General features: G+C 37.9%; 1 protein-coding gene across 1 annotated transcript in view; it reads right to left on the bottom strand.

The window, feature by feature from the left end:
• Positions 1-23,191, bottom strand: part of LOC116723856 (poly [ADP-ribose] polymerase tankyrase-1-like) — a 78,252-nt gene that overhangs the window by 51,519 nt on the left and 3,542 nt on the right. Inside the window, exon 4 of the mRNA XM_032569035.1 lies at positions 16,563-16,658. Within this exon, the coding sequence (XP_032424926.1) occupies positions 16,563-16,658 (96 nt within the window). The remainder of the gene's footprint in view (positions 1-16,562; positions 16,659-23,191) is intronic.

Here is a 23,191-nt window from a genome sequence, read left to right on the forward strand (position 1 = left end):
TTAGAGATACTCAAAGTAGTTATTTTACCATAGATGCAAGTTTTAACAATAAATGTTACATAGTTCTAGAAACTGATAAAACCCGTGGATTTTAGTTTTTGCAGCTGAGTCAGAACGATTTCCACTCTGCGTACTTAAGGTGCACTTGGTGTTCGAACCATTAAAACAGACAGTTTTAAGTGTCTTTAGATGGATTTCAGCTTTTTGTGGGAGATTGTGATTCCTAAACCTCATGAATACCAGAAATCTACTGCGGTTCTTCACAATATGCATATTACTTACACTGATATGATAATAAATACAAAATATACTTTGCAGCCCTAATTCTAAACAGTCCTTTGTGATGTTAATATTAGCATTTTGTGGTGCTGCAGTAATTTCTTCATTTCTAGTGGTGTCATACACTGACTAAACAGCAAAAAGGGGCTGGGACAGATATGTTGTTGCTGTCTTGCACTTTAGTCCTTCCCCACTAAACATAGTGAAGAGTAGAGTGAGTTTATAACTGAAAACAAGACTGTGCCATCAAGTCAATCCCCCCTTTCTGATTTGCTTATCATTTAATCTTTGAGTAAAGCCAAAAAGGGAGACAATTTATATTATTCAAAGCTGGTGAGACTCTCTAAAATGTTAACATGGATGCAAGTTAAAAGGGCAAATTAAACATGTTTCATGACATTACAAAGGGGAGGGGGGGAAAGAAGCAGAGAACGATGTTAGGCTCTTGCTTCTTTAAAACCAGATTGCGTGATAAGATTCTCTGAGTCACAAGTCATAAACCGCATGCTAATTTAAGGATATTAATTTAAATTCTAGGTGCATCACATTGAGAAGTAAATCATATGCAAGTGTTTGGTGTTCCACATCGCGTAAAGCTGAATTTTAGGGGGTATGGAGGAACATGTCCCAGAGAGGTAAAGTGTGTGCATGAGGCTGACCCCAAACAGAAGACACAAGGACATGTTATAGCCCAGGACAGGCCAGCAACCCTCTGAATGATGATACTGTGTGTGAGTGTGTGGGGGCGTGCGTGCGTGTAACTTCCTGTAGACATCAGTAACCATAATTTAAATCCCAGTTCTTGTGTAACGAAGGCCCCGATTGTGCATTTCCATATGTGAATCTGCAAAGGTGAGCTTTTATTTTTCATTATCTTATAGGCAGTAAGGGCCTAGTATACAGTGTGTGTATTAAGCAGCTCCACCAGAGCAGATGATGCTCGCTGAAAAACAAGTAACCTCACAGCCCAGCTGTCTGCTTCCGTGGGTTAATGTGTGTTTCTAAATCACACATCACTTATTCTACAAGCGGTTTATCTGCTGTTACACAATGACCGGCTCTGAGTCAGGAGATGACCGATGTACTTGGAGCTGCAGCAAGGTCACAAGAGCCGCCGTTGTAAGTGGATCTGTGTGCAAGGAGACCCTTCAAAGAGAAGGAGGGAGGGTGAATAAATGGGAGGTGGATTGAAAATTGTGAAAGACTGTTGTTTCAGCACTCACCTCTTACATCATGTGATTAATTGCTTCACAAAAGTGCACCAAGGAGAGCTGCTCTGGATTAATAATGGGTTTTCTGGTCACCACCTCCACCTTCTCATTTGAATGTAGATGCTGGCCACCACTAAAAACCACGTTGTGGGATTTATCCGAGCACAGCAGCTAAATCTCCTTAGAGAAACCTTTTGTTCAGTGCATCCAGAAGTTAGCCAGGGTACGTTTGCTGGGTTTCCCATTTTTTATTCCTGAATAAACATTTCAAGGACTCAATACGTCTGTGGAAGCTTTAGTAAAGAATCATCAAACATTTCTTGGTCTCTCTCTGGTATTATGTAAAGCTGGTTGTTTTAAAATCTTTGCAACAAAATGCTTAGTTTGATTTTAAAGTGAGGTAGAGAAATTTAAAAGCAGCTCGAACTATCTAAAATATAACATGCCTACTTGGAAATGCCAACATTTAGATGAAAGTGTGTTTTCTTGGGAAATAGTGGACTTGATAAATGTAAACTTTAACATAGCACAGCAAGTGTCGATATGTTCAAAGCCAACCAAAGGTGCTGTTCTGGAGAAGAATCTCTGGAACAGAGCCACGTAAAGTTACAGGATATTAGCAGTCAGATGCGCCAACGGCTAATGTTGTGCAGCTACAGATAAATGGTTTTACAGGACTGAAAAAAAGTGTATCCCAAAGGAAAAGAAGACAGAGAAGACAGTGAATGACATGTTATTCACTGTCAAGAAGAAGGGCCAGAACACTTCAGTCATGTGGAGGTACTTTGGCTATTTAAAGTTGGACAAAATACAAAATAGTGTGCCCTGCAAATTAGGTTGAGCACATGTTCCGACGAGGCCATATAATACCACCGATTTGTTTTATCACCTCAACCAGTGGCATCTGCCAGAGCAGACAAAATGTAAAACTTTACAATCCCAGACAAGAGCGAGTGCTAACCCCTATAAACACCCAAACACGGAGTAGCAGCATTCACTTTTTTTTCTTTTTAATCATGTAAAGCACTTTGAATTACCCGTTGCTGAAATGTGCAACACACATAAAATAACCTTGCCTGAAGGCAAGCAGATGAACATTAGACATTTCCTTTTAATTATACTACTTTCAGGATAAATGAACCACTCAATGAGGAGTAAGGCTACAAATACATTTGTCTGCTTTTGTGTACCACAAAAGCATCGTCTCTTCTTTTGCATACAAATAACTAAAAACAGCTATGTTTTTTTTTCCTTTTTGGACAGATGAGCTTGTATAAGATTAGACCATAGCGTAGCAGTCCTGACCGATTCACGTAAACAAAAAGTCATGCAACCAATTTCCTGCATTTGATTCATAGCAGCTTTCCAACCACACCGGACCGGACAGCTCAACACAATGAGACTCCATAAAATCACAATCGGACCATTAAAAAGATTTATGGCACGTTTACATAGTTCTCTTTCTACAAAAGATAGTCTCCAAATTTCATGATAACTCAATATTTCCAAATTTATCCCACTCAAATTATATTGAGAATCAATTTCAAACCTGCAGAATCTTGAAAGAGGATGAGTGATGCATATGGATATGTCTTTTATACCCACACACTCAAGTCCCTGTCTTAATTTTCATGTAAATTCACTGAACTTTTATTTGAATTCATTTTATTGTCAGTCTACTCTTGCATAGCGGCTGACCATCATTCATTTTGAGTTGTGGAGCTGTGTAGTGATGTGGAAAACTAGCCAATTTCAGCTGCAGGAAGAGAGCCCAAATGGGGTGAGTGAACTCTGAAAAAGCATCGCACACATAATATAAAAATACATATTATTTTTGCTTTGCCTCTTTTCACTAGGCTATCCCCTTTTTTTGTTCCTTTTAAGATAGTGAAAGAAAAATCTGTCTGGGTTTGTGAAAGAGACAGAGCATCTCAGGGGAACTAAAGACTGGGGTTCATTCATCACAGGGGACCAATCGAACAGCAGTCCTCATGGTAATCAATGGGTTTGTCTCAGATAAGGAGCTGAAAGCAACACAAATTCACTTTCTCTCTGTCATACGCACTTAAAGGTGTGAGACTAATCTGTGCATTAGCAGGAGGGAGCTTTCACAGAGGCTCTTTGTGTGCATGATTTCCATATGCTCCCGTCAACCATCCCTTTTCTTCCAGTTTCTTCACATTCACTGGAAGTCGCATCAATTCATCTCTTTATCTGTCAGCCAGACCAGAAGGTTTCTTCATCTTCCCTGACATTGTTTTGTTCCCTCTTTTGACATCAATAAAGGTCCTTTCTTTTTATTGGCGTTCTCTCCATCTCCCAGACGCCCATGGCACCTCTAACTACAGTATCTGATCATTTTCCGCCTGCGTTCGTTAAAGAGCGCAGCCCAATTTTCCTCTGTGTTAAATCTGTCTGCCCACTATGGACCTTTCCTCACAGCGTCAATTTCTTTTTCAAGTTATTTACAACAGAGAAGTGTTTGCTCGTGTCGGATCCTCGCAATCTTGGTGCCGCAGGAGCACTAAACCTTCATGGAGAGACAGGAACGCAGCTTCGAATAAGTTATATTTGTTTTCCCTTTTCGCTCCAGTCGCACAGCACCAGGAGCTTCTATTGAGCTCTGTTAGTGTAAGAGGCAGCACACGGTGGACACAAACTCTAATTGATTCCAAGGGACAAGAAAAAATCTGTCTGGCAGGAGGGGAAAAAAAATTAGATTAGTAGATGTTCCAGCTGTGACAAGATGACAGGGATACAATATAAAAATGTCTGAGAGCCATTAAATACTCAGAGAACACATTTTTCTTGTCCATTTTATGCCAGCTAGCAGCTCCATCAAGACAACCTTTCTGTGTTTCTGCCATCTGGAACTTTCTCCAGAAGCTGAAAAAATAACCGTGACCATCTGATAATAAATTCTTGAGGAACAAAAAAGCTCAAGTAAAGTTGTTTATTTTCGTCTTTTCTTCATTCAGATGAAGTTTCAAAAGAAGTTTTGAAGATTTAATCTTAATGGTCGCATGAGAAACTTATGTAGCGGAGTTCAGTGACAGCTGGGGGTCATCTCTGGTTTGGTGTCACATTTTAAAGTTAAGAAACAGAACGCTGCATTTTGCACTTAGTTCTGCATATAAATATTCTGCGAGAGTTCATATATAAAAACGCTGCATTTGTTCAGTACATGTGCTATTTACTGAATGTTAACAATTATGTTTACTTTTCCTTTTACTCTAATGGTGCAAATTCATATACCACAACAATTGGCAGTGGCACATTAGTGGTAAAACAAAACAACTAAGTGGTTGTAGCTGATCCTGAGCTTTGCTAGTGACAATAGTTTTGAGTTTGTAAAAATTGGTTAAAAAAATATATATATATATACACATATATATATATTTTTTTCTAACAAAGCAGTTTTTTCTGACAAATTAGCACATTATGGTCACTTTGTGGTTGGGTCAGGAGTGTGTCACTACCTGGTGACTTAAGAAACAAAAACAAATGCATGCACTGTTACCTTTTCACACACTTGAACAAATTTGTTTAGGTTTAGGTACCATTTTGTGGTATGTGAGAATAGCATTATTAAAGTGTCAAGGTTGTAGAGGAATTAAGTAAGCAGGTGGAATAACAAAAAATGAAAACAATTCTGATCTGTTTACTTGTTCCAGGCTGCTTCAGTATGTGGAACCTTGAAGAAAGGGTGCAATATTGTAAAACATGGTCACACTTTTTGACATATTATTCCCAAGTGAATCCTGGACCTTCACAGGTCTGTAGAAACCAGTTATATAAAATGTCACATTGATGTTGTCTTGCAGTTTCTGACAGATACTGAGCAACCCTACAACCCCCTGCGTCTGTCTAAAGCTTTGCATCAAAGAGAGAGAAAGTCGTCCTCATCTGAAGTCTATTCCCTTAGATCAATTCGGAGAGCAAAAAGCTGAAGTCCTGCTTTGTCAATACCAATTTAGAACGGACATCTTGAGATATGCCAGCTCTGATGTGACAGTCGCTGTGATTCTTTCAGCTTGAATGAGCAGCTGTAGCTCAAAATACGACGTCTCTCTTTGTTGTCATCCAGATTACAGTGTTTTCACTCACTGAACACTTCAGTTGTTTCCACAGCACTCATAAAAATACAAACTAGTTACACATTGCTTAATCAGTTAGCTACCCAATTCACAATCAACAAAAAACCTAAGTCAATAAAACAACAGAACGATAGAGGATGGCTACAAGAGTCAATCTGGTTTGTAAATATATAAGGTATAAATATCAGCTATAGAGAAACTTAAATTGGTCAGACAATTATAAGAAGGGAACTTAAGAAGTACAAAACGGCTGCAGATCTGCCAACTGAAAAATATGACATCTTAGTTGCACCGATGCAACCATATGAAGTTCAGCTGGATCAGCTCTGCCTGATGACCAAATGCTCGGAAACTCAAATATTTGATTTTGTTTCTCCAAATCAGTGCTCACGCCGTAATAGCCCAGGTTAAAAATTGACAATTGGAAATCTACCATAAAAGTTTGATTGGTGGACCTCTAAATTAAAAGTTTTTTAAATGTACCTTTTTTTCATTTTTTGTGTTACCGTCACTTTAAGTAAATTTACATTTTATGGCAACTGGAGCAAAAAGTTGAACTTGAGTTGTGGGTCTGGTATAAGTATGAAAAACTGTGGATCAAGGAGAAATTCTTCTGTGTGTGTGTCAGAGTGTGTGTGCTGACTTGGCCCAGAGAAAAGAATTGATTTTCAAGGCGAAGAAGCAGCTGATCTTTGAATAGCAATAGAGGTAATTAAGAGGAGCTAATGGACTGTCGCTCTTTTTGGTCTAATTTCTCTTCTGAGTGAATATTCATTCCAGCATTTCGTTCACTCCTAAAATCTGAACACTCACAGTTCACACAAATGAATATTAATAGTTATTTTTGTCTCCTACATTAAAACCTTTCAAACTTCAATATTTTACTTTAAGTGGAACATTTCAGGAGTGGTTAAGACTTTGTAGGAACCTTCAATTAGGATTGTTGGGTTTCTTCTCCTACAGAAAAGTAAATGGGACACAAATTTCCTAATGTTACATGATGCCAACTACAAAAACAAGAGTAGAAAATAAGACTGATACTAAAAGTCATTAAAAACTACTGATGGAAGATAAGGTTTTTTCAGAAATCTAAACATACTAAATGTAGATGCTACCCTTCCTTCTGTTTTTGCTTCACCATTCAGATATGTAGACCAGCCTTTCGTAAATATATTTCTCATAAAAATAAAAAACACCCCACAAGACATAAGTTATTCACTGACAATAAATAATGAACCACCCGTATTTATTTGCATTATTTTAAGTTGAGAGAGTTTATTGGTAATTATAGCAATGCAAGTAGAGAAGAAACAAAAAGGTGTGAATATAAACATCCTCACATTGCATTTGTTTTTCACGCTTTTTGTCTGTTATGGCTAGTTAAAAATGGAACAGTGTGAAGATTTTGAAGCCACAGCGATTCAGTCGGCCTCTAGATTTTTCTTTGTGCATTAAATGTTATTCACATCGTTTGTGTTCGAGTTGAACACAAGCACCTTTTAGTTTTTCATCTGATCATTGTAGTGGTGAAGTCACTGCTTCACTTGTTTCTTTCACGGTGTCTAACGGATAGTAATTTATACAGTATGTATATATAATATATTGTTGAATATAGGTTATTTATTGGTCTTTAGAAATTTAATAGAATCAACTTTCTACAATTGAGCAGTAAAACACCAAGAGCTTAGAAACATTATTAACCCAACCAGTGACAGATGGATGTAATGAACTCAGCAGGGTTTTTTTTTTTCTCCCAGTAAAAATCACTTAATTTGGCTGAATTATGCTTGATAAAACACCTATCCTCATACTGGGTTTATAAAATTTTGGCGGTGATGTTTGGCAGTGTAATCTTCACTTTAGCGTGTGGGTGGTTGGCTGAAGATTACCCAACGGTTCAACTGAAAGGGTTTCGAGTCATGTGCTCCTGTCAGATTGGCAGAGGATGGGTCCAAGTGTAATATTTCAAGTGCTGAAATGGAATAAGTGAAAGTAATCAGAAACACCAGCGGGGGAGAAAATAAAAAAGTATGGACAAAGTGTCAAAGAGAGTGAGACCAGAGACTGTGGCTGATGAAAAGATGGAGAGCGAAGGGGGACGGGTGCTGTAGTTGCAAGCTCATTAAACACCACATTAGCTGATGAGGAGGAAAAAAAGTGTGGCTGAGAGATCATTGGATCCAAGGGGGAGTGTTCAAGGGCAGACGCAACTTGATGAAAGTGTCCTAATCACTGCTTTCTGGGCAGAAAAAGATCAATCAGCAGCGACAGAGCAGACTGATGTAAAGGAAAGTTCCTGTGGTGATCCAACATTGGCTCCCCTGAGACTTCTCACATCATTACTTTGTTTTTTTTTTCCCAATTACTTATCCACAGTTTGCTAAAGTGATTTTTCAGGCTGTTAGTGTACAAGTGCCTTAGCTAGCTGTTGCACTTGGAATGAACCCAAGCTCCAGGCATTACTGAATATTAGCACCAGTCAGTACTTAGAAATTATTTTTAATTAACCAAACAACTGAGTCGAGTCACTTTCACATTAACAGAAAAGTGATAAGACAAAGAAACATGTTGGAACAAACTATTGACATAGCAGTATGAGAAGTAGACTCGTACTGTGTCTACTTCTCTGTATATTTCCTTTTTATAGTTTTGTAAAGTAGGTTAATATGAAAAAGATTAATCTCTTACAGTATAAAGAACTTATGTCAAAGTTTGCCTTTGGAGATAAATAGAACAGCTTCATATGTAGCCATTAGGACCATTCAGTATCACTGAACTTAGTTTCAGTGAGTAGTGTGCTTTACATTACCTCATAAATACTTGATACCAAAACTGATGACAGCCCAAGCCTCTTTAAGAAACATTATTCTAGATTTTACCAGCTAATTACAAATCATAGCATCTTACCAGACCCATTCTATAAACTTTGCTGAACATGTAGAACTAATTACTCACCATTTATGATTACAATGACAAAAAAATGGATGTTATGATTTTATCACTAATAATTTCCCATTTACCTGCAAGTACTGGAGAGTAAAAAAGTGACCTTGGCCTCAGAGTTGTAAAAAGAACTTCAAATCACTGCTTTGACCTTGCATGAAAGCAATTCAGTTACACACTAGTGAATAGAGGTAGAAAAGTAATAGATGTGTCTGTTTTTAAGCTCTAAGGCAGCTGAGATCAAAACAGATTTTTTTTTTTCATGATAGGAATCAGGTGAATCAAAGCTATGATTCAAACAAACATGACTCAGTCAAAACACAGTTTACGTAATTAGCTGAAAGCAGTTTAGTAGAGATGTGGGGGGTTAAGAAATGCACGGTTTAAAAATATACTGATTGTGTAACAGCTCCATGTTCTCTATCATACTAGAGATGGCAAATAAAAAGTCAGTGTTGATACATAAACACTTAAAAAAAAATCTAAGTGGAAATGTCGACACAACCATGCTATAGAAACATATGTGTAAAAATGTCCACACCATAAAACAGCCTGTTTGTCTAAAAATATCTGAACATAAAGGTGCCTGATTAATACAAATTTTACCAATATTGAGAAATTCAAATAATATCTTGAATAGGATTTCTGTCTAAAAGTAAGATTTTAGATATCATGAAATGTTAAATACAGCAAAAAGGAAAAAACAAAACAAAAAAAACAATTAAATGTTGTTTTTTTTGTACCCCTGAACTTTACATTTAATTAAAATTAAATGTAAAGTTCAGGGGTACATCGATAAATCTGCGTTGATTTATTAAATGTTGGATGATCGGCGATCAGGTGTTAAGAGTTTAGATTTATGGGTAAAGCCAGAACATGACTCATAATTCGGGCAGGACCGGACCAAAATTATTTGCTTGATGGTCGGGTCAGGTGGGGCTTGAGTTCTGTGATGCTTTTAATAAGCCTGCAATACATCCAGCACAGAGAAAATCAAACAAGAATATACAATACAAAGTTATGTTAATCTACTTACTATTGTCAAAATATAGGAGTTGGCAGTTGAGGAAATAAAGGGGCAGAAGTTCATTAGACTGCAACAAGTGCAGCACACTGGCACAAAACGCACACAGCTCCACCGTGCTGCGCTCCCATCAATCACTCTGCGTTGCCACAAAATGGTGCCGGAAGACGTTAAACAAAAGCTAAAAATGGGAGAAGTTACACTGATTACTCAAATTATGTCCTAAAAACGAAAGCAGTAAAAACGTAATTATAATACGTTGGGTTTATTTAGGCTCGGACATACAATTAAAGTTAATTAGTGGAGTTGGATTGGGTCTCCGACACATTGTCTACGGGTTTGGGTTGGGTTGGGTTGGATTTTTTGGGCCTATCTAAATAATCAGCCAATACTTGCAAGTAAAATTGATCATAACCACCTCCACAAGTCAGGCTATTTAAAGATCGTGATCGGTCACAAAAATGCAATCTGTGCACCCCTAGCCAGGTTTGTTACATGTTCTACAGTAATATTATGTAGCCTTAACAGTGTCTTCCTGACTGGTACTCAGAGCCAACCAGCCCTTGTTTACTTCATAGGTTTGTGTTCCTATAACTCCACTGTTCCTATACTTTGAAAAGTATTTGTTACAATATTAACTGTGCAGTCCATCATCTGCTGTGCATAATTGATTAAATGAGCACCTCTAGAGTCACATTCTCATTCACCTTTTTCACAGACAGGAGCTCCTTGAGGTTGTGCTTAAAATTGTGTTGCTTGATCACAGAATGCTAATTTGCTCAGGCTTCTTTAACCTGTCTCACCTTAAGTCAGGCTGAACAAAGCAGATTCCCTCCAGTAACTGATAAACATCCATAATTAGCTCCAGAGGTGCTTAATAATTTGCCAGCAAACTTGTGCATGTTCTGTTTAATCACTTGATAAGTATAAACATAGGTAGGTTTCTATTTTAACACCACAAATAAGCAACTGTTGTGAAAGCAGAGCTGAACAAAATTGCATATGCATTAAATTAAAACCTTTTTTTTATGATATTGTTGTGATATAGTAGAGCCACTTTTAGAGAAGCCATTTTCTTACACATTTTATTTCACATTTCTATCTGAGTTTATCATGTCTGAGAGCAGCCTGTTGGATTTGGCAGAGCAATATAGCTAATTTATGACTCAATATGAGCTTTCATTGCTGCAGACTGAACCAGAAAGCCGTGCTGCAACAGAGCATAGAGAACAGAGCAAAGCTTCTAAGTGGAGAAAAAGAAAACGGAGCCCTTACCTTTACCAAGGCAGTATTATCCTTCAAATAAACACATGCTATTTGATCTGATTTTTTTCTGGAAACGAAATGTCCTTGGTAAAAATGTAACAGCTTGTATGGAACCGTGACCCTTTATCCATTAATAAAACAACCTCTCCGTGCATCGCATTAAACGCTTAAACGCACCACTTACTGCAGTAATTACAACTGTAGGATTCTACCAGAATGGAAAAAAGTGTGGCAGGATGATAGTTTATGTAATTAGTGCCTGTCAATACAAATAAAGAGACAGGTTGCACTTTCAAGACATTACCTGACTGAAATCAAAGAACAGCAGCAACAAATGGCTGTCTTTACACACAGTAAAATAGTTATTTTTCAATCATCATCTGCGACAAGAGAAAGTTGATTCAGATGTTTCAAGCAGCCAAGAGTAAATGTTTTAATTATTTTTCATAAGAAACATATCAGTTACAGGATCAGACAATATTTCAGACCTGCTGGGATAAATGGTCATTTTTCCAGAATCACACACCTATTTTAGTTCATTAATGAGCAACCTTACATACAAAAGGCTACACTCAAAATAGCTTCCTGAATGTTGCAAAAACAACATTTTCAGTTTATTTATTAATGGTGCTTGGTTAAGTTCTAATGACGTACAAAAGACTTTCTCTGATCCAAAATAGGGTTACAATTACAGATTCAAGCTCAAAAATTTACATCCACTCCCACAAATGGATGGCTAAATGATAGTTGATTTCAAGTCTCTCTCTGGCCTGTTTGTTGATGTGTTAACTGGTGATTTGTACCATGTACAATGGAACAACCAAAGAATTCACACAGAACTGGACTCACCTCAGATCAGTCCCATTTTTTGTTTTTCTCCAATTTATTTTATGTTGTGGTTTTGTGTGCTCTCTGTTAAATGACATAATACAAACACTGTACTAACTATTTCCTTTAGTGACAGTTTAGCCTTTTTAGAGTGCCGTTTACATTGGTCTATAGATTCCTAAATGTCCCTGCCCTCTGAATCTGTGTGTGAACACTTGCTTGTCTCACATGAACCTATATTAACAGACAACCTAGTTTTACCCCATCTTTCCCCACTGACTGCTTGGAGGTAGACACTAGCCCCAGAGAGACAATGCATGGATAAACTGAGTGAAGAAATTGGAAGGATTGAACCTCTTAAATCTAAGCCTAAAGTGTTCAGTTTACAATGGTTAAGTGTTAGCTGTCAGACGTTAAAAAACAAAACGTTTAAGATATTAAGCTGATACTTTTTGTTTTGTTTATCTAGACAGTAAATCTGTGCTGCTTTCTGTTTACTCCTCCAGTGATTTTGCTTTAGTTTTCTTTTCTTTTTTTTAAGAATATTAAAGTCCAGGTTGGTCAACTTGGGTTATGCTGATTCCTCGATCATTATTGCTGTATTTTTAATCCACTTTGAAGTTGAGTCACTCTGCATTTGATTGCTTATTGATCCAAATGAAGGTGTAGCCACCATTTTCATTGCTATTTCTAATTTAGGTAGAATTATAGATTGCTTTTTGTCCCTATAGATTCCAACGTTAATATTGTTTGGGGGGTAAGAAATGCTAGAGGTGACTAATACATTTTAATTGCCTCCATGAGTTTCTGTCCCACTTGTAGTTACCATAGTTGCTTCTACATAAAATAAATCAGCACGGATATCCACAATAATTAATTCACCACCAGGTTTTTGCTTTGGACAAGAATGGACTTGTTTACTGTAGCTCCCATTATATCATCATCTTACATCTTTCTTAGTTGAGGATTGTGTTTGTTGAAGCAAAAATATTGTTTTGCAGAGGTTTCTGCTTATAGTTTCCTTAATATTTGACAGATTAAAATAAATCTTAAACTTTTACCACTTCACACGCCATCATATTTCACAAGCACACTCATATTGACTTCATTGAGAATGTAATATGTGGCAACACTTTCTGTACCAACTTAGTTCCCCTCTTGTTAAATCCACTTTGACAACAGCTATGTAGTTAGCTACAGATGTGGTAACATTTAATAATCCTGACACCAACACCAGATCTTGCCTGATAAATAAATCATTCTCCACAGGATCATTGGCCCTCATGTTCTGCCACAGTCTGGCTCATCTCTGAAGTGACCAGAGGTCCATCTCATTTACCACAGATGCAGAACAATGGGGACTGATGATGCAAGTGCGTGCAAAAACAGATCTGATGCTGCGAAAATCAATAGAGTCAATGTCAAGAGCCATAGTGAAGAAGAGCTGATGAGTTCTGTTAGAACTTCAGGATTTTAAAGTATTTTTACTTGTGTAGCTAACAAAATGAAGATAATTTAGTTAGAGTGCTGTGTAAAAGTATTTGGCCTCTTACATATTTCAGTTTTTACTACTCTGCCAACTTTTAAATCAAACAAAGAAACTGAGTAAATACAAAAAGTGCCTTTTAAATTATGAGTAATTTATTAAATTATACTTAACCGATATTAAAACAAGTAATAACCTCCACATTTTTAATTCACTAATTAAGTGATCAACTACACTGTTTTGGAAAGCTGAAGTAAATTTCACCAGCCACACCCAGACCTGACCCCTGGCAGCCATGAAGAAAACCACAAATCACTTCAATAGATTCTGTCCAATAACATGAAGGCTAAAAGATGTCAAGCAGCAACACATCATGCCTTCATCTAAAAGAATTCAAGAGCACATGACAAACGACATCATTGACCTTTCATCTGCGTGGAAAGGATTGCAGAGTCATTTTTAAGACTTCGGGACTAGAATGAACTGCAGTGAGATTCATTACGATCAAATGGAGAAAACACAGAACAGTGGACAACCAAAATTACTCCAGAAGCTTGTGGACGACTAATCGACGAGGTCATAAAAGAACCCTGCATAACTTTACCTTGCCTCAGATAAATCCAGTTTTCTTGCATAAACATTATAAGAGAGACTGTTCCAAAATGGAATCCATGGCACAGCTGGCAAAACATATTTGCCAAAAACATCTGGATGACCAACTTAATTTTTATTAAAGTGGAACCTTATGAAAGGTGTACACAACGTTTGATCTACTTTAAAACATTTCTGAAAAAAAAAAAAGAAAAACAAGAACCACAACAATGCTCAGTGGTGGTAGTTTAATGCCCTATGGCAGAATTGCTGTTTGAGGACCTGGACAACTTGTAATGACAGAACCATAAATTCTGCTCTCAACCAGAAAGTCCTGAAGCTGAATGACTAGCCATCAATTTTGGTAAATAAGCTCTGGCACACTTGGCTTATGCAGCAGGACAACAGTCCAAAACACAGCAGCAACACCGTCTCTAAATGACAAACTAAAGTGTAAGTTTTGGAATGGACCAGTAAAAATCTTGACTCAAATACAATTGAGATGAAAAATAACCTTATTTGGGTGGCTTATGTCCAATAACAAGTCAATGAATGACTCAGTGACATTATCACAGTTAACCCTATGTGAAAATCACAACAGAGAATTTATTCCCAATAACATTTTTAACAAATCTCTTAATCACACTCTTTATGTGCAATTTTTCCAAACAATATCAAGATTAAGAAAGTGCTAATAATTAGCACTTGAAGTACATTGTGCCTCAAAAAATTCAAACTCAAAACAAAGGAAAACAACAGCAACAAGACAAACCAAACTAAACGGGCTGTATTGCTAAATGAAACCTAGCTTATGAAGCTAGTTTTTCTAAGAACTCTCCTTCAGGTTTTTTGATAGAGGTTGTATGTCCTTTATCCATTTTTTATAAATCTCAAAGCAAATTATATGTGGCTGGTTGACGTGTTTTAGACCAAAAATGTTGGACGGTCTTAACTTTGAGTCAGGAAGTATTTTGCCTCCCAGTCACTAAACAGAGCTGATCAAACTAAAATTAGTTAATCTAAATCTTTGGCTGATGGTTTGATGTATCTCTGCTTGAATAATTACCAGTAAGTGGATCAAAGAGTATTCCTGCAGAAACGCATCATTGCATGGCATGTGGGCTATAATGCAGTGTGAATAAATGTGTAAATTTATATTTATTATTCTAATCACTCACTCACTGAGAGTTTCCGTTTCTTTCTCATAATCTACAAAATACATCTTTCTGCTCCCTGCTGAGTAACTGAAAAGACTGATATGGCTGATTTTCCATATCACACTAAAACTTGTACTTGAATTCTAATGCCAAGCCAGCTAGAGAAAGCTTTTATTTCATTAAATAATAATCAAATTAATTGAATTAAAACTGTATTCACAAGGCTTTTTTTTTTTTGCTCCATCCAAATGAAAGTTTTTCAAATAAAACGCCAAATGAGAGGGAACTTTAATTTGCTACTCTTGTATGTTTAATGTATTTAATTGGGTATTAAGATTCATATTGTAGCAGCCACAAAGCAGAGATCCTGCACTCTTTGAAAACCCAAAGACTTCAACGTTCATGGTGCTCTCTGTGGAACCAATTTATAAAAATTAATTAAACTGAGATGCATAACTCGATTCCTGTGCACACAGACCAATCAGGCTGCAATTTGTGTTTGGATTTACCTGCAGCAAAATTTGGGTTTAATTTCTAAGGAAAATTCTTATTCTTACCAGGACTTATATAATGTTTACTCAAATCATTTAGGTCGCATCATGTTAGCTGAAGCTGCACTTATGATGATGAGGGTAGTCATGATAATGATCCTTGCTCCACAAACCAACGGTGTAATGAATGAGAGGTGCCAACTCCTTCTGGGCTCAAAGTGTTTTCATGCTGTTTGCAGAATGACAAAAGAAGCTGCGAGGCAAAGACTGGAGAGGGACAGGGAAGGTAGGAAACAGAAAGTTCCTCCATAGACAGTGGCTCTGTTGAGCTGCAGACTGATGAATGCTGTTTGAGCCAAAAGCAGCTTGAAATGAGAACAGGAACCTTAAAGGCATGGGAAGTGTGAGAAATAAATTGCGCATACGGTACGCAGAGTGTGGGAGATGTTCCTCTGATTCTAAACAGTTGTAACAGTTGAATATTTCACACAAATGCAAGGTGCAATGTTTAACTTTTCTTTTTAATGTATAAGAATTGGTATACATTTTTCATTATTATCAACTTAGGATTCTGTCTTTCAGAGTCACTGCAACAATATTTCTTCCTGGTGTGCGCCGTATGGTGTGTAGTCTGAATGACAATAAGATTGTGTCTATGGATGATAGATAAAATGGAAAGGTGACACTGCCTGTAGCCCCACAGTTACGGACAGAATGCTAAACGGGCAGAAAGGGAAAACAACAAACAAGAAAGTAGGACAAAGGAGCAGCGTAAGAAAAACCAGAACAGAATCTGTCTATATGTGCACTATCCTGCGTAAGGTTCACTTTCTAGGCCAAAGTTTTAAGAATCCCTTAGCTTTTTTACAGACCATTTTTTGATTACAAATAAAACACAAAGTGACTGGACGGCTGGATGAATGGGCTGAAGTGGCCCATGGATGAATGGATTGAAAGGGATAGATGGACATATTTACCAGGACACTCTTGTAAAAGAGATTTCTCATCTCAAGAAGTTTTTATCCTTATTAAATAAAAGTTAATGATGATGATTCATGAATGGATATTTTTCGTATGATGAAAAAAAAAATCACTTCTCACTAAATGTAATACTTAAAGACTCTACCAAACTTTGTAGGAAGTCTGTGCATTTGAGTGCATGCATGTGTGTGTGTTGCAGATGACTGACCTGTGAGCACGGCCTTGGCGGAGGGTTCGGCCAGGTCCAGGGCGGACTTGCCGTCGGTGTTGCGGATGTTGGGGTCTGCTCCATGCTGCAGTAGCACTGTGCAACAACAGGGCAGACACAGACAGTAGCTGAGCTCCTGAACTGACACGCAAACTCCCCGACAAACACCTCCACTCAGTCCCCATCCTGACGCTCCGCCTCCCGCTCCATACACTGGCCTGGCTGAGCCGCCACTTCTTTCCCCAGTTTCCTCCTCTGCTGGCCCTCTCCCTCCATGGACCAGGGCTCCAGGACCTCCGGGCAGCGTTACGGCATGCCCTGCTTCGCGCTTCTCATCTCCTCCTCTTCCCCCAGCAGCTCCTCCTCTGTTGCTAGTGCTGCTCCCTCCGCTGCCCCCGGGTGCCCCTGCCCTGCGAGCCATGCCACTGATGTAAACAGACATGTCAAAACAAAACAGCACCGAACTGCTTCGCTGAGGCACTCCGCCGCAAAATAACAGTGGGACCTAATTAAACGGCAACGTGACAGACCACCGAAGCCATCGCACTTCCACAATATCGGGAAGGGGGAGCTTCCGACTGAGCAAAACGGATAAGTAGAGAGGAGCAAGACCGGGGGGGAGCTAATCGAGGCATCGGCAGCGAGGAAGTGCGAGCGGAGAGACTCTCGACTCTCCGACTGAGTGAGCGATGCAGCGGAGAGGAAGATGAGAGAGAGAAGAAAAAAGGAAGGAGGGAGGGAGGCGAGGGGATGAGAAGATGGGAAGGGAAAGCAAAAACAAGAAGACTGGGAAATAGCGGCAGAGCGAATAAAGATTCAGATTAGATTGAAGGAGGCGAGGATAGAAAAAGGAAGAGAAGAGAGTTGTGTGCCTTGCAAACAGGTATGAGCTGAATAATAAACTCTGCCTGCACTCCGTTTTGCTGTAAATTAGCTCTTTTGAGGGCGACGGTGTCAATTCTCTGCCTCCCGACGTGCCACTATTGTGATTGTTGAGCGGCTCCCACTGCACATGCCCTTTGACTCAGAGACACTTAACAATGCACTGCTAAAATCCGCCAGAGAGGAAAGAAAAAACAGAGACGATCGGGCATATACTTCTGCTTTCGGACTGAGGCAGAACATAGCTGCTTCTTAACAACAACTAGACGCCTAGAAAAAGGATTCAGAGTCATAATCACAAACCGTGTTGTGTGTTAATGGAGAAGGAAGTGACAGAGCAACAAAAGTAGCACACAACTGAACTGGAAGGAAATAGCTTTTCAACATTTGCTCTATATTCAAAACGCTAAGTGATATAAAACTAACACCGCTCATGACCCTGAAGGAAATGACAGCTTCATGCAGTGGGACGGCTCTTCTTCAGCTGATTGGAAGATGGAGAAAGCTAAATACAGAGCAATGTTGGATGATTCTGTTAAATGTCATTAGAGGCTTGAAACTGGTGAGAAGGTTCTCCTTCTATAAGGACAACAACGCTCATTTCAAAGCTAAGATCAACCAATTGGCATAAATGTGACACATGCAAGACCATTTGTAGAAGAGCTCTGGAAAAAAGCAATTTGGAGCAGCATACAAGACATGTTACAACAAACAAGTTGTAACATGCGTAACAATTAAATATGTTGAATGCGATAAAAAAAATAATACACACACAATTGACAACATAAAATGTGGCTCAGCTTTTCCTCAGGTTCAGATACGGGGGAGCATATAAAGTATTCCAATTTTTTAAAGCTCTAATTCCTTACAGCCTGACAGATTTAAAGACATTTACAAAAACTTCTGCCTTTTTTATTCATATCCCACCTTAGAGAATTAATAAGTATAGGGCTCTTATTACTCATTGTGCTTCCTACATTTTTAGCATTTTGGTCAGAGTCATTTATGAGCATCTGCTGCAGTGAGACTCTCTCCAACTGGCAAAAGATTACATCAGAATGTAAAACACAGGATCATCACACTTTGAATATATTAGCCACAGTGACGTGCGGTGAGGTTCATGGTTGGTGAGGCACTGACTTAATCAAAATCATAAGACCCCCTGCATGTTATTGTTTATATACGGAAATTTCGCGCATGCGGACAACATTCAAGGGCAAAAAGACTATACTTTCACATGCCATCCATAGCCGCGACAGAATAATTCCGTTAACTCAATGAATTTGGAAATATAGATATTATTAATTTAGTGCTATGCTGCACAGCAACGGGGAAACACGTTGAAGTACAACTCAAACCACCTTTTTCTCTCTGTATCAGCGAAGCTACACGTAGACTCGTTGCGTGTAGCTTCCCTGTATCACTAGCTCGCTGCCTCTTACTCTGCAGACGCGGAGTCACAATGTCTGGGATCATGAGCGCCCCCTGCCATGAGGCAAGAAAACTGCCTGCCTCACCTCGAGTCTGTTCTCTGCCGTTTCTGATCGCTCCTCAGCACACGGAACACGTCACACACACAGTTGGTGACAACAAACACTGCACATTACATAGATAAGCTAAATGATGGAAAATCAGTTCATTTATTAAATGTTTTTTAACCATTTTATTGGCGACGTACAGACAGGAGGAGCATGCTCCCATCGAATGGCAGCCAGTGCAGTTACCGAGAGGTTGCGCAATCCCAGGTGAGGCTCAGCTCGCTGCTGTCTCACCAGCTTCGCTTCGGAGCATGTGAATGGGAAATTGCGAAAATTCAGCGATTTTGAAGAAAAAATAATCAAAATTGGTTAAGCTAAGTGAAAAATAAATACTTTATAGTACAAAACACAGGGTGAAAATAGCAATATAATTTGTCTTATCATTATATTATTCTTCCATGATGACAGGTGATGCTCTGCCTCACCTGCCTCCCCTGACCGCACGTCACTGATTAGCCAAAAGTTATTGCACTCTTTGCGATGTGAATATTGCACACACTGATATTGGGATGAAAATACATTTGCAATATATTTTATAGTCTTTGCCTTTACTAGTTATGCAAAGTTGGTAACGACATATAGTACTACAAAAGAGATTAAGTTGACTGTGTGTGAACTGAGGGTCTGCGTATAAATTTTATAGATTGTAATATTTTGTGTTGGCCCATCAAATAACATCCCCCATAAAGTCCAATAAGATTTGTGGTTGTAACGTGACAAGATCAGAAAAAATGCCATGACACTGTAGGTCTACAACTCTCATCACAGGATAAATCCATGCCTATAAAAATGGCAGTCTGATTTCAAACAAAACAACCTCACGCAAGCTAACAACTCCAATTCCATCAACAACCGTCAACATCTAACTCACTTTCTGTTGAATCTCCAAAGATTATGCTTTTCCCATAATAGCTGCTAAAGCCCTCGCCAAACAACCCAAATCCTTTTTTATTTTTGTGCGGGATTAGTTTTCAGGACAATGTCAGATTTGCAGCCTTATGACGGACAACGTCTGTGCTAAGGCATGTAACCGATACAAAAAGAAGTCACACACATTCAGATGGGCTTCCTAGGCCTGCAGCTTTTAAATGTGTAAAATGATAAAAGGAAGACATTAATAAAAGCAGTTCTTCTCAAGTACAATCACACTTTTAGAAGTGAGAAAATGCTGTGCCGTGGCACGACTGTCGATCAGAGTTCAAATAAAAGCCTTCAGGTGTTTAAACAGCAAAAACTTCTAAAGCTGTTTCAAAATGTAAAACTACTTATCTCTACTGCAAAATAACCAATTATTTCCAACTTTTAAATGCAGAAATATGAAAATGACATCAGATTTTTTCGAGTGTGGGTGCTTCATCGCCTAGTAAGAGAGAACCTCAAATCTTTTATGTGCTAAATAAAGAATAAAGTTTTCACTCTAGGCTTCTGAAAACTAGTGGCAAACATTCACAGGCACCATCACTAGCTAAGTCAGAAGCTAAGGCAATTATAATAATCAGAAATAAAAAATTTTAATGGAGTTTATTGTTACATCAGTGCCAGGTTTTACATTAGTTGCTTGGTTTGAAATTAGTGACACCAAGGGACTTGATTGAACACTCTATTCTTCAAATCCGATAAATTAACGCCTCCAATAAAGCAGGGTGTCCCTTCTCCATTTGGCTTCAAACCAGATTATAAAAGACTGATGATGGACATAATTTAATGGCTTTACTTCCACTTGAATGTAAAAACAAAAGGATTATTTAGACAATCAACTTCAAGTCAAATAATTCTTGTAGACAACATAAAAACAAAAAGCAACTGTTGAATGGCCTATAAAGTCACATATGTGTTATTAAATGGAGGTAAAACTGGTCAGTAAACCACAAAACTTTTAACATTAGCAAATAAATCTTAAAAGATAAATGGCTGCCATGTGTGTGTTTCTCATTATTAGTAATGCTAGCTAAAGTTTAATCTTTGTGTTAAGGGTCCACCCTTTAAAAACACACATCTAGTTATAACTAGAGCTGCATTATGCTATAATCAATTTTGTAAATTTCAAAATGGGTAGCTGTAAAAATAACAGTGCCTATGTGTTTTATTAAGATTAATTTATGCAGTAATCAAACCCAAAAATACTGATATACAACAACAGTCTTCAGTCAGAGGCTTTTTCAGAGTCGGTGTGATACTGACTGCCCAGAACTATACTTTGAAGAACCTTGGATAATAGGATTAGGTCAAAAAAAATTTCTTTTGTCAAGGGTAATGAAATTATGAACTGGTTAGTTTTAACCCAATGAAGCTGAAAATGGAGAAGGATTTCATTTATCAGCATGAGTCCTAATCAACAAAAGAACCAGAAGAAAATGAAAGTTTTTAAAGTTTTCTAAGAACTTCAGATGACATTATAACTTCAGCAACTAAGAGACAAAGTTCTGCAACTTATGAGTCATTGTGTTTTTTGGCTCAAATTTCTTGAACAAGGGTTTTAAATAAACCAAGAAATTATTTGAAATATATTTCTCAGTGACCTTAATTGAAACCTTCTAAAAAAGGACAAGTCAGAGAAATGCCAAAACTGAAATTTTATATCAGCTGGAAGATTTCCAATTATTGAATGTCTAGGAACAACTTTTCTTCTTTTAAAAGTTAACAACTTGACGAAGGACAGAATGCGCATTGCATAGTGTTGTTCATAGCGGATTCTAAACTTAATCTGCTTTAAAATGAGATTGTACATGCTTTGTTTTGTTTGGCGTTAAGACTGAAATATCTAAACTCAACAAAAGTACACAAACATGAGGTGAGAAAACTAGTTTTAAAACATGACTGTTTGAAGATAAACACATTTATTATCATCACGAGTATTTGTATTCAATACAGCATGCCATAACTCCCTTATTGCAGTGACAGACCCCCCTGTTACTGCAGTCAAGGACGTTCAGATCCAGCAGAGGAATGACAAGTAGAAAGTGTATTGTAGATTTTTTTTTTGCCAGAGGGGTGAAAACGATGAACGCTGAACCTTGAAGTCCTGAAGGTGCCAGAATTTTATTTTATAATGTGACCTGAAAATGTTTGCTTTTAGCAGGTTCTAACCTTCTGTCAGACTGAACTGTATGGAGGTTTCAGCACTTGATATTCTCCAAAATGATGAAATTCGATTGTTCACATAATGTACATGGGTATGCAGTGGTATTTCCACATTTTTTCAACTTACAACCCACAACTTAATGTCATGTATCATTTATTTAAATCTTAAATCTTGGCTTTGCACTCTCCTGTACAAGATTATGTTTGTAAGACTCCGTTTTTAAGAACCCCCTCTTTTCTCTTTTTTTCTTTGGAGGCCACTGTGAATGAAATGTAGAACCAAAACATTACAAACATAAGGGATGGTTGGTTCTTCTGTATTAAAATCAATAATAGTAAAAACTGTAAATTTTTTGTTTATGCCTCCTGCAGGGGCTTTGTGCTTTTCGCAGTGCATATGGCTCTTTGCAGCCTTAAACCCAATAGTGCTAATCTTAGAAGTTTGTTCTTTTTTTTACTGATTGCACCTAGCCTCATAGGAGTTTGCAACAGAAGTAAGCCAGTGGCAAAAAACAATGTCGTTCAGCCAACTGGTGACATATTTTCACTTACCCATGATAGACGCAAAAAAAGCTAGCTAGCACAGAAGCCAATGAATATGTTTACGCACGACTCAAACTTTGCTCGACAGAAACATCCAGCAAGATTTTAAAAAAACTAAATTTCCAACATTATATAGTGCTGTCATGACAAAATTTAAGACCTGTTAATGAATTTAAGGCCAATTTCCTTTTTTAAAAAATAAAAAAAACATTTTAAGACTTTTTTAAGAATGCACAGACATCCTGGATTGAGATGGATTCTAATGGATGTTCAGTTGGTTTTTAGCGATTTTTACAACAAAAGCAGTTCAAAACAAAAACACTGACAGACATGTTTGTTGCTCATCTGTTTATTTTACCCAAGACTCATTCTGCTAACCCAAAACTGCGAGGATGGAGATATGAAAAGAATGGATCAATCAATATTGTCAAATCTGTTTCCTTCCAGTATAATTTCGCAGCTTATTTTTGTTCAGAAGATTGTCTATTGTCAGTCAGCCTGCTCTCGCCTGCCAGCTTCAGTTTATGGCTGACTGACAGGCATCTAGATGTGATGTCAGATATGTCCAAACAAAGGCTAAGGCTG

This window comes from Xiphophorus hellerii, chromosome 8 (genome assembly GCF_003331165.1).
Source record: "Xiphophorus hellerii strain 12219 chromosome 8, Xiphophorus_hellerii-4.1, whole genome shotgun sequence".
Taxonomy (NCBI): Eukaryota; Metazoa; Chordata; class Actinopteri; order Cyprinodontiformes; family Poeciliidae; genus Xiphophorus; species Xiphophorus hellerii.